This window comes from Felis catus, chromosome A1 (genome assembly GCF_018350175.1).
Source record: "Felis catus isolate Fca126 chromosome A1, F.catus_Fca126_mat1.0, whole genome shotgun sequence".
Classification (NCBI taxonomy): Eukaryota; Metazoa; Chordata; class Mammalia; order Carnivora; family Felidae; genus Felis; species Felis catus.
In genome coordinates, this window is record NC_058368.1 from 111,238,277 (window position 1) to 111,250,917 (window position 12,641).

At 35.3% G+C, this 12,641-nt stretch overlaps 1 protein-coding gene across 4 annotated transcripts in view; it reads left to right on the top strand.

Annotated features, from left to right (window-relative positions):
• The window catches only part of SEC24A (SEC24 homolog A, COPII coat complex component), a 72,325-nt gene that overhangs the window by 23,417 nt on the left and 36,267 nt on the right, over positions 1-12,641 (top strand). For 2 of the 4 annotated variants that reach the window (XM_011282147.4, XM_019832106.3), the window contains 7 exons: positions 3,932-4,102; positions 5,755-5,832; positions 6,423-6,583; positions 6,893-7,065; positions 8,421-8,523; positions 9,767-9,893; positions 11,768-11,877. In XM_011282147.4, the coding sequence (XP_011280449.1) occupies positions 3,932-4,102; positions 5,755-5,832; positions 6,423-6,583; positions 6,893-7,065; positions 8,421-8,523; positions 9,767-9,893; positions 11,768-11,877 (923 nt within the window). The remainder of the gene's footprint in view (positions 1-3,931; positions 4,103-5,754; positions 5,833-6,422; positions 6,584-6,892; positions 7,066-8,420; positions 8,524-9,766; positions 9,894-11,767; positions 11,878-12,641) is intronic. The other 2 variants (XM_045059047.1, XM_019832120.3) reach the window with 2 other exon arrangements.

Sequence of the window (12,641 nt, forward strand, 5' to 3'; positions counted from 1 at the left end):
AATTAATAAATACATTTTTAAAAATTAAAAAAAAAAGATAACTATTTAAGAGTACATGTAGCTTTTCATTAAAAAGGACATCATCAATAATCTGAAATTTTTTTGTCTGTAACAGAAGTCCTCAGGTAGAGGGCTACACCACAGATGTGGTAAAGGAGACATAAGCAAGTGTCAAAACTTATGAAGGTTCCCATATAATTTTTTTTTTTTCAACGTTTATTTATTTTTGGGACAGAGAGAGACGAGCATGAACGGGGGAAGGGCAGAGAGAGAGGGAGACACAGAATCTGAAACAGGCTCCAGGCTCTGAGCCATCAGCCCAGAGCCTGACGCGGGGCTCGAACTCATGGACCGCGAGATCGTGACCTGGCTGAAGTCGGACGCCCAACCGACTGCGCCACCCAGGCGCCCCATGAAGGTTCCCATATAAGAGAAGGAAAATGGGGTGTCTGAGTGGCTCAGTCAGTTAAATGTCTGACTTCTGATTTTGGCTCAGGTCATGATCTTACAGTTCATGAATTCGAACCCCGCATGGGGCTCTGCACTGATAACTTGGAGCCTGCTTGAAATTCTCTCTCTCTCTGTCCCTTCCATGTTCTCTCTGCCCATGTTCCCTGTTCCCATGTGCTCTCTTTCTTACAAAATAATAAATAAACTTTATGGGGTGCCAGGGTGGCTCAGTTTGGTTAATAATCTGGCTTTAGCTCAGGTCATGATCTCACGGCTCGTGAGTTCGAGCCCCGTGTTGGACTCTGTGCTGAGATTCTTTGTCTCCCTCTCGCTCTCCTCCTCCCATGCTCATGCTCTGTCTCTCTCTGTCTCTCAAAAATAAATAAACTTAAAAAAATCAGTAATAATAAATAAATAAACATAGAATTAAATAAATATATATATAAAATGAAAGAAGGATATATAAACTAAGAATATTAACCTTAAATGTATTACTACTCTTTTCTTTTTAAGATATTTCTAAAAACTTCCTCATTTTTTACCTTTGTTTTTTCAACACATCATTGGCAATAGGTGCCTGATTATCTGATCTCAAAACTCTGTCTAGGTTATATTGTTTCTAGTCCACATATTAAATTTCTCTGACTTTTTTTTTTCTAATAGGCTATGTTTTAACATCCTTACATTAACTTTAGGGATCTCAAAGGGCAGGTTTTAAAACTCTAGCTATTAGTGTTACAAATAAGAATTATTCAGTTTGTCAGGCACCTGGATAGCTCAGTCATTTGAGCGTCTGACCCTTGGTTTCGGGTCAGATCATGTTCGCATGGTTTGTGGATTCAAGCACCACATTAGGCTTTGTGCTCACAGTGTGGGCCTGCTTGGGGTTCTGTCTCCCTCTCCCCTTCCCATGGTCAAAATAAATAAATAAACTTTAAAAGAAAAAAATAATTATTCAGTTTGAAGGGCGCCTGGCTGGCTCAATCAGTGGAGTATGCAACTCTTATCTCAGGTTTCTGAGTTTGAGCCCCATATTGGGTTTAGAGATTACTTAAAATCTTTAAAAAATTATTCAGCTTGACAAAATATCTGTTTTATGAAATGTAGCATATTGTGGTTTCAATTTTTTTTCCTTAAAGTTATGAAAAATCTCTACGCTTACTAGTATTTTGTTAAACATTAGTTTGTTACCTCTTTGTGGTCGGATATATCATACATTCTTGCTCATGCTGAGTTGGTAGTGTACCTTGTCCTTTTGTTCCTTTGACTTGTCTGTATTGCCTTGGATATGTGTCAGTGTTGCTTTGATAAGAGAGTTATATGGCAGTAATCTTTGTCTTCCCTTGTCAGCAGGGCACTGATTCATCTTGTTGGGGCTACAAGGTTCAATAATACGATCATTTTTCATTTGGCTCTGAAGATTTGAACAATATTGAAGAACCATTGAAAATTTTCATGTCTGGGGGCGCCTGGGTGGCTCAATCAGTTAAGTGTCCGACTTTGGCTCAGGTCATGATCTCACATTTGTGGGTTCAAGCCCCTCATTGGGCTCTGTGCTGACAGCTGAGAGCCTGGAGCCTGCCTCAGATTCTGTGTCTTTCTCTCTCTCTCTCTCTGCCCCTTCCCTGCTTGTGCTCTCTCTCTGTCTCTGTTTCCCAAAAATGAATACATGTTCAAAATAATTAAAAAAAAAAAAAGAATACAAAGAAAATTTTCATATCTGGGTATCTTTATTCTCGTTAAAAAATACAAGGTTTTACAAAATACAGGTAGAATATTAGCAAAAATGTATTACCTATTTCACTTACAAATTCAGAGGATTAAAAAAAGTCCTAGAATGAAAAAATTAAATCATATTCTTACCAGCCATGTTTCATCTTCTTTGTAGACTTTGTTCTTCCTCTGGTAAATGAGCAGGTGGGAACAATGTTCTTGACTTGAATGAACAGGTGGTATGAGTTTTGGAACTTTAAAAACAAATTTTTTTTTAACGTTTATTTATTTTTGAGACAGAGAGAGACAGAACATGAACAGGGGAGGGTCAGAGAGAGAGGGAGACACAGAATCGGAAACAGGCTCCAGGCTCTGAGCTGTCAACAACAGAGCCTGACCCAGGGCTCGAACTCACGGACCCCGAGATCATGACCTGAGCCGAAGTTGGATGCTTAACCAACTGAGCCACCCAGGTGCCCCATGGAACTTTTGATATCATGGAGAAGAGTTTCCCCAAAAGTAACTGACAGTGTTTTTACACTTATCAAAACTTACTGTCCTGATAGAAAACTGGTAAAATCAAGGCAGGGAGATACAAGGAGATACAAGAACAAATACCATGTTATTCTTAGTTTTGTTTGATGAGTACTTTTTTCTTTTTTTTAATGTTTTTATTTATTTTTGAGACAGAGAGAGACAGAACCTGGATGGGTGAGGGACAGAGTGAGAGGGAGACACAGGATCCGAAGCAGGCTTCAGGCTCTGAGCTGTCAGCACAGAGCCTGACATGGGGCTGGAACTCACAAACTATGAGATCATGACCTGAGCTGAAGCTGGACACTTAACCGACTGAGGCACCCAGGTGGCCCTAGTTTGATGAGTACTTTTAAACCTCTTGGATATTAGTGTTTTATAAAGCATATACATAAACTTTGTATCGTTTCCTGATTTTTAAGCCTAGGGAATGTTCTTAATACAGTATATTTCAACCATCATTGAAACTAAACTACTTTTTTAAAAATATATATTTATTTTGAGAGAGAGAGGGAGAGAAAGAGCAGAGAAGAGTTAGAGAGAAGGAAAGAGAGAATCCTAAGCAGTCTCCATGCTGTCAGTGTGGGACTCGATCCGATTGAACTGTGAGATCATTACCTTAGCCAGAATCAAGAGTCAGTCAGACGCTCAACTGACTGAGCCACCCAGGTGCCCCAAAAGCAAACTACTTTTTATTATTATTAGCTAAACATTGAACAAGGTACAAATTTATAATCCCATTCTGAAAGGTTATGGGCCAATTAAAATGAAGCAAAATGAAATAAAACTTGCAGAATTTAGAATAACCACAATAGTTTATAGTTTTAGAAAGCTGTCAACCTAATTGAATTAACTGACTGGCCTATATTAATAGGTTATTAATAAAATTTTATTCATGTTAATTTGTATCAGAATGTTTGACAAGACCTTGTTGAAGCTCTATGACCAGGTTATAAAAAGTTAAACAGGGCATTGAAGTGATTTGATGCTTATTTTATATTTATACTACTTTAATAATTGATAAATTAAGAAGCATGTGAAAGAGACTTGGAAATGTGTAAAGCATGCATATAAATGAAGAATTCATAAGCCTGAGCAGGTAACCTATTTCTGGTAATTTGGTACTGATTTTAATTAAAATGTAAATTTAGAAGTTACTCAAATTTGGTAAAAGGCTGTTTTGCCCTTTTTCTTAAGTACGTAAGTGACTTGTGAAAAAACAATATTTCTATAGGTTCTGCACCCCCCTTAGTGAATCCACCTCTGCCTACCACTTTTCAACCAGGAGCTCCTCTTGGGCCCCCTCCAACTGGAGGACCACCTCCATTGAGGGTGCTCACTCCTCAGAAATCATCACATAGAGGTGTACCCCAGCCCTCATTTAATTCAGCTGTCAACCAAGAAGGTAAGCAAGGCAAGCCAAGTCAAGTCCTAAAGTTTTGACTTAGGTTGGAAGGGTGAATGTTTTTTTGAATTCTGTGCATTCAGATAATATTTTTTCCAGAAAATCTAGTTGTTTTGGTTAGGGACGGCCTTCAGGAATTTAGGGTTTTAAAAAGGGCTCCTTAGAATTCTACTACCCTGTGCTGGGCTGTTGCCTAGCATTTGAGAACCACTGCTGTTAACTTTTTTGTTGCCATGCAGATTTTAATAATCATGGCTAAAAAGTTAGGTGCCTTTTGGAAGAGGAAGGCGAGAAGAGAACTTTCACTTTTCTGGGCATGGTGTTAGAATGATTCTTTTAATATATTGGCTCTTTTCCATGGAAGCAGTATTTTGATTTCTGCTATTAAGTATTAACAAATATTTATGAACCTAAATAAAAAGTAAAATATGCAAGCGTTTTGAAGTTTTATATAAATAATAAAGTGTTTTAAAGCATTGTTTTCAGTTATTAGTTTAAACAATATATTTTGGCAAGTAAGAAAATTGATTTTAGCAATAACCTAACCATTAATAGCAACATGTGGAAATGGGAAAACAAGAAGAGGGGAATAATTGTTGACTATACCCGACTACTGAATACAATTAATGTTATCATTTTTGTTTTTTCTTGTAGCATTTCCTTTTTTATTACTATAGGTAGGGAAAAGACTGATCTGTGAATATTTTGAAAAGAATGGTGTTAACAATGAGTAACAAAATGATAATGTCCCACTGTTTGCCTCATTATAACTTTTAAAATTGAGCTACAATAAATATTTAAAATTTTAAGCAACTAAAAATATGCCTAATGTTTTTGTTTATTTTTACAAACACTTTTCCCAAGGTTTTCAGTATCAACTCATGGCTAAACTCATGGTGGCCTTCAGAACTGGAAAGAAGTTAACTAATTTTATTGAAACTATTAAACTTACCTATCTGGTGTTAAAATGATTATTAAAGTTAGCACCTTTGTACTTAGAAGCTAGAGGTTGATACTATTCATTAATTTTAGCTTCTTCTATATCTGAGTTAGAGTTCATAAATAGCAGAGGCACCTAGAAATAGATTTTAATTCTTCATAAGCAGATGTCCCTGGCATTTATCTTTTAAGTCTTTAAACTGGGGGGCGGGGAGGGACAAACCAGATTTTTATTTTATTTTAGTGATTGTTCTCTAGACTAAAGCATTCATTCTTTAATTTATGTCACCTTGAAATTAATTCTAGATTCCACTTTGTTCCATACTTTGAAAAAAAAGGTTTTTTATCCTCATAATTTAAATTTTCTTTAAATAGTATTGATTTGGGTGATTTTTTTTTTCAGTGTGTACTGCTCTTTAGAGGTTTTTAATGCTGCTCTTGACTTCTGAAATCTCAGATAGTATATAATTTTATAACGTGCACAAAGGACCATTCATTTTAGAAGTTCATAAAAGTATTTGAAACTTAGATGTGTTCTGTATATTTAAAAACTTGCATTATATGAAATTTTTATTTCAACATTTGACATTTTTCCTGGGCTGTGGATTAAAGTGTTTGGAAAGTTACCTTAAATTTCAGATACCAGCTCAAATTTTTCAGAAATTGTAATGATTGTTCTAGTTTGAATATTATTAATAAACTTCCTTTTTTAGGTATTACACCAAATACCAATAATGGATCTATGGTGGTTCACAATAGTTATGATGAAATTGAAGGCGGTGGCTTTTCAGGTGAGATGCTATGAAAGTTGTTTTTGTTTTCCTTTGTTTTGCTTTTTTTTTTTTTTTTTTTTTTTCTTTTTAGTATGTGTTCATTATAGGAAACAGTGGAGAAAATTTGATAATCATGTCACACAACAGTACCTCATGTTAGCATTTTTGGTCTCCATACCTTTAGATTTTTTGTTAGTTTTTTTTTCCTTTCAGAATTGGGATCATGGGCTTTATTATTATGTTACAGCTATAGAGTATTTGTATCAATTAGATCTACTCAAATGTATTTAACCAGTTTAACATTTAATATCTTTTCATTGAAATTGCTTTGAATTAGAATTTTAGTCTGAATATAAAGTTTTGGAAATGATATGGAAGTAAATTAATCATACCAAGCTTATATAGTCTACATTAACTTGATTTTAATCATTGCAGTTGCTTTGTTAGCAGTGTTTGTTAGCAATGTTTATTTGTCTTACTTTGCAAAATTGATGGATGAAAGTATTAAATTACCCAGTGGATTTTAGAGTTATAATTCATTGGGTGGATGTGTGTATTTAAAGTATTCTGGAATATAAAACAGAACTTAAAAGTTACCTTGTTTCTAGCAACACCACAGCATACTAATAAGAATCCCACAATGAACCGAAGTGTTGGGTATTCATATCCCTCCTTACCACCTGGTTATCAGAACACAGCACCACCTAGTACAACTGCAATGCCACCTTCTTCCTTGAATTACCCAAGTGGGCCACAGGGCTTTAATCAGGTAAACTTTTTGGTGTTTTGTTTTTGCTTTTGTTTTTGTTTTTTACTATTTTTCCATCTTTTGATTTAAATTGTGTAGACATAAAAAAGTTTTAGGAAGGTGTAATGAATTTTTTAACCAATTGGAATAATGGATATTTCATAAGACTCATGTTATATTATATATTTCCAGAACCAAAATATTGACCAGGAAATCTAGATTATAGTTTTGTTATTTAGAGTGAAATTAAGTAACCAAGTCCTTATACACTTCTGTTTTCACCTGAAGACATTATAAAGGCTGTTTACTTTGAAATTATATTATCTTTAGACTCCCTTAGGTGCTAATCATTTAACTACAAGCATGAGTGGATTAAGTCTCCATCCAGAAGGGCTAAGAGTTATCAATCTTCTTCAAGAAAGAAACATGCTTCCATCAACACCTTTGCAGCCTCCTGTTCCAAATTTGCATGAAGATATCCAGAAACTCAATTGTAACCCAGAGTAAGGCTTCAGATAGCATTTCTTATTAAATATGACATTTATTCTAGAAGTTTAAGATTTTTTTGGAGTTTCATGTATTATAAACATTGTATAAATGTTAATTTTTGAAAATAGTTTTGCATACAGAAAAAACCTTAGGAAATTGCTTACTTTAATTGATATCTGAAATGTTCTAACTCAAGAAATAGAGTTGTAACTTACAAGCTGATTACTGCTCTTATCTGCTCTACTGGGACTCTGATACTCATTATCATTGTGGTGAACAAGTCCAAAGTATGGGGATTTGATTCTACATAATCCTTCATTTGCTCTCATCTTAAATTGTTTTTGTATAGCAAACAGAATTATGATACTCTTTTCTCCCTTCAAATGGATCATTAGTTTAAATGTATATGGTAACAACTTTCTGATAAATTGAATTTTGTTATATCTATTATTTTTTTATTTAAGGTGTTTTTATTAAAGCCTGGGTCCAGGACCCATGGACAGAAAGAGCTGCCGTATTTTGTCATATTAAAAAATTTTTTTTAATGTATTTTTGAGAGAGAGTAAGAGAGTGCATGCGTGCACACACACGGGAGGGGCAGAGAGAGAGGGAGACACAGAATCCAAAGCAGGCTCCAGGCCCTGAGTTGTCAGCACAGAGCCTGGTTCTGGGCTCAAATCCACAGACTGTGAGATCACGACCTGAGCGGAAGTTAGACGTGTAATCGACTGAGCCACCCAGGCACCTCACGAATTTTTTTTTTCTTTTTTTACATTTATTCATGTTTGAGAGACAGAGAGACAGAGCACAAGTGGGGGAGGGGCAGAGAGAGAGGGAGACACAGAATCCGAAGCAGGCTCCAGGCTCTGAGCTATGAGCACAGAGCCCAATGCGGGGCTCGAACTCATGAACCGCGAGATCATGACCTGAGCTGAAGTCAGAGGCTTAACCGACTGAGCCACCCAGGCGCCCCAAATTTTGTTATTTTTAAATAGTCTTTTTAGAACGTTCAACAAAACAAGTCTTTTCAGTAATAAATTTAAGTTTGCATTTGCATATTTGGGTCATCACCTTGTAATTCCAGTGTAATATAGATTTATATAAAGGAAAATAAGTCATCTGTTAGTCTGAACTGTCTTATGCACAAGCCAAGCCAAAAAGAGACTTTATTTTAGTTATATAATAGTTGTAATTTTCTACCCTCTCTTTCTGAATAGGACTTAAATATTTAAATGGGACAACATTTGAGAGGACCTATTGAAGTGTTCTTTGTAATTTGATCCAGTGTTAAATGTACCTTTTGGAGTTTTTTTTTTTATCCAAAAATAATCATAACAACAACTGACACATGATTTTTACTTTGATACAGGTTATTTCGATGCACGCTGACTAGCATTCCTCAGACTCAGGCCTTATTGAATAAAGCCAAACTTCCTTTGGGACTGCTGCTTCATCCTTTCAAAGACCTAGTGGTATGTTTCACTAGTGAAAGTAAATGTTTTATGGGAAATTAACTTGATGGTGAGGAATTTTCTACAGTAATGCGAGAATCACTTGTAGAATTTATTTGAGCTATCTTTAGGAATTTGACCACTGAGAGGTTCTTTTATTTGTAATTCAACCAGCACTTTTATTACCAAACACTTGAAAATGAGGTAAAATAAGTTGAATTTTAAAAAAATTCAAGAGGAACTGAATAGAAGTACTAAAAGAAAATAAATAAATCAACCATGCTATTTTAAAAAGTTGTAAATTATTTGCCCATTTAAAATACTTTACCCAGTCTTCCAGTTGTGCCATTCTGGGAGTAAATTTGTTCCTTGAGGAAGCTGTTCCCTCTGCTAAAAGGGAAAAACAGAGAAGATGTCCACTTTTATCCTAAGGCTCTGAGACCTTGACATATGGACCTTGACGTGTTTCAGAGGATTAATACATAAGTGAAGTAACTTTCCCAAAACGAACTTATATTCAGGCTTTAGAACTTTTAATATGTAGGATAAACTTTAAATAGGAGCGTAATTGGAGAGTTTGAGTTTTTAAATATAATTTACTCTTACCTTACTTTGTCACAGTAATTTTATGAGAACTTGGTAAGCCTCTTAATGTAATATGAAGAAATCCTAATAATTTCCTTGGTCATTTCATTGATCTTAGAATGTTGATCCTTACTTTACCATCCATGTGAAAAATACACTGGATATTTACTATGTTTGATTTATAATATAAATACCTAATGAGAAAATAAATACTTAAAAATTTTTTTAATGTTTATATATTTTTGAGAGAGAGAGAGACAGAGCAAGCAGGGGAGGGGCAGAGGGAGAACGGGAGACACAGAATCTGATGCAGGCTCCAGACTTCAGGCTCTGAGCTGTCAGCACAGAGCCTGACGTGGGGCTTAAACTCACCAGCTGCGACATTATGACCTGAGCTGGAGTTGGATGCTTAACTGACTGAGCCATCCAGACACCCCAAAATAAGTACTTGTTAAAGGCAGAATTTAATGAGAATGCTGCTGGAACAAACCAGTAGTTTTTAAAATTAGTACATTTCATCTACATAATTTTTTTGTGTGGCAGTTTGAACACTTCTTTTTACCTTTGTTTTTTTCTCCAAAATTATAGTATTCCAGAAGTTACCTGGAAGGTATGGATTAATGTTTGGCCTTTAGACGTAATGATCACTCCCTTTAAAAAATTTGTTTTGTTTTTCTAGCAATTGCCTGTGGTTACCTCCAGTACAATTGTGAGATGCCGCTCATGCAGGACATACATCAACCCTTTTGTCAGCTTTCTTGATCAAAGGAGATGGAAGTGTAACTTATGTTACCGAGTCAATGATGGTATGTTCTGGTTTTTTTTTTTTTTTTTTTTTTTTTTTGAAACTTTTTCAAATTTCTCCTTGCATTGTAGGGAAAGCCAATAAGACAAATGTAAAGTTAAAAAAAAAACAAAAACACAACCCCAAACCCTTTCTTACTTACCTGTAATCCTTCTACTCAGAGATAACTTCCATTAACTTTTTTCTGTGCATTTATACTTATATATAAAAAATTGTATACTTTTTGAACAAAAAGTGTGATAATATTCTGATACTTTTTTTTTACATTTATTATATTGGGTATATAATAAATGGCATATTTCATGGTATTATTTAAGCCTATAATTTAAGAAATATTTTTATTTAGAAACTGTCCCATGCCTTTTCTCTAGGGTGAAAGAAATAAGTCCACAGAATAGCTGCCCTTAGCTTCATTCACTGCAATAAGGAGGGAGGTGGGCAGTGCTAGAAGGTTAGTTGAATGTAGTTTTTTCAGTAATTGAGGAAGAGGAGATCTCTTTCAGAAGCTGTTAACAGTTTATATTTAAGGAATTTCATCTAACCAGTAACATTTTATTAGGATTAGAGAAGAAAAAGGGTATACTGCTATCCACATTGAAAATTAGGTCTCTGGTGTACCTGGCTGGCTCAGTCAGTAGAGCATGTGACTCTTGATCTCAGGGTCGTGAGTACAAGCCCCATGTTGGGCACAGAGCTTACTCAAAAAAAAAAAAAAAAAAAAAAAAAATTAAAAGTAAAAAAAAGAAAATTAGGTCTCTGGAAGGAAATTTCATTAAGTATTGGCAAATGGAGAATTTAGGAGATTTTTTAAAACCATTTTTATTGTTTATATTATTTAAGAGTAAAGGGAGGATAGTGTAAGAACGTTATTTTTATTCTCTAATAATTTAGAAAATGTATTTATAGTGTTTAGTATGTCTTTTTTTTTTTTTTAAATTTTTTTTTTTTTCAACGTTTATTTATTTTTGGGACAGAGAGAGACAGAGCATGAACGGGGGAGGGGCAGAGAGAGAGGGAGACACAGAATCGGAAACAGGCTCCAGGCTCTGAGCGGTCAGCACAGAGCCTGACGTGGGGCTCGAACTCCCGGACCGCGAGATCGTGACCTGGCTGAAGTCGGACGCTTAACCGACTGCGCCACCCAGGCGCCCCATAGTATGTCTTTAAAATCTTATGTATATGGGCTTCATTATGTGAAATAAAATTATAATAAAGGTAGAAGTTACTTTAGTATGCAGCTCAGACCATTTCATGAACTATGGCTTATCCTTTAACATATGTAGGAATTTGAGTTTCTAAACAGTTAATGGAATGATAATTTAGAAAATATTCTTTGAGCTCTAGTGTATAGGCAACTGATGTTCCATAAAGGCCTCATTAATTAATGGAAGTGACTGAACTGTTAGCCTTCATTTAGCTTTAGCCTCTCAGGTATTTGTGCCATAGTTTTCAAGGGGCAGCTGAAAGCTATGGGGCAGCCAGAGGCTGTACATTTCATGTCAGTGTTAATACTCGCATATGGTTATGAAATTTAACACAAGATTTTGTCTCACATGTAAGATAATTAGTATTCATTGAATTTTTATCATTCTTTTAAGCTGTTTTAGGAAAGCAGCTTTAGTGAGAATTGAGACAAAGTGTAAATTAGAAGGTAGGAAAAGAAAAATCACAGTGATAGTAGCTGTAAAATCATACTTAGTACTATTAAGTATGGGGGAAACTTGAATAGAACTCAAAAACAAAGTGTATTTATCCTTTAATTTTTAGTCCATATTGGCTTATTTATAAATCTTCAAAATAAGAAAACAGCTAAATACAAGATAAATTGACCTTAATCCTTTCAGTTGTATCATTGTATGTTGTTAACTTACATAGTTCCTGAAGAATTCATGTACAACCCTTTGACCAGAGTCTATGGAGAACCTCACAGAAGACCTGAAGTTCAGAATGCTACTATTGAGTTTATGGCTCCTTCAGAATACATGGTAAGCTAGCTTGCTTGCTTGCTTGCTTCCTTCCTTTCTTATTTTTTGAGAGAGAGAAAGCTATTGCGCACACGGTGGAAGGGACAGAGAGAGAGGGAGAGAGAATCCCAAGCAGACTCCACACTGTCAGTGCAGAGCCCAACGTGGGGCTTGATCTCACAAACCATGAGATCATGACCTGAGCCAAAACCAAGAGTAGGACGCTTAACCAACTGAGCCGCCCAGGCACCCCGCTTTCATTTTTTTTTTTTTTTAACTTTGCAGGTTTTTTTTTTTAATTTTATTTTTTATTTTTTAAAATTTATATCCAAATTAGCATCTAGTGCAACAATGATTTCAGGAGTAGATTCCTTAGTGCCTCTTACCCATTTAGCCCATCCCCCCTCTCACAACCCCTCCAGTAACCCTCAGTTTGTTCTCTGTATTTTATTTTATTTTATTTTATTTTATTTTATTTTATTTTATTTTATTTTATTTTATTTTATTTATTTTATTTTTTTTATTTTTTATTTAAAAAAAATTTTTTTTACCATTTATTTATTTTTGAGACAGAGAGAGACAGAGCATGAACGGGGGAGGGTCAGAGAGAGGGAGACACAGAATCTGAAACAGGCTCCAGGCTCTGAGCTGTCAGCACAGAGCCTGACGTAGGGCTTGAACTCACAGACTGTGAGATCATGACCTGAACCAAAGTCGGATACTTAACCGAGTGAGCCACCCAGGTGCCCCTCTCTGTATTTATGAATCTCTTCTGTTTTGTCCCC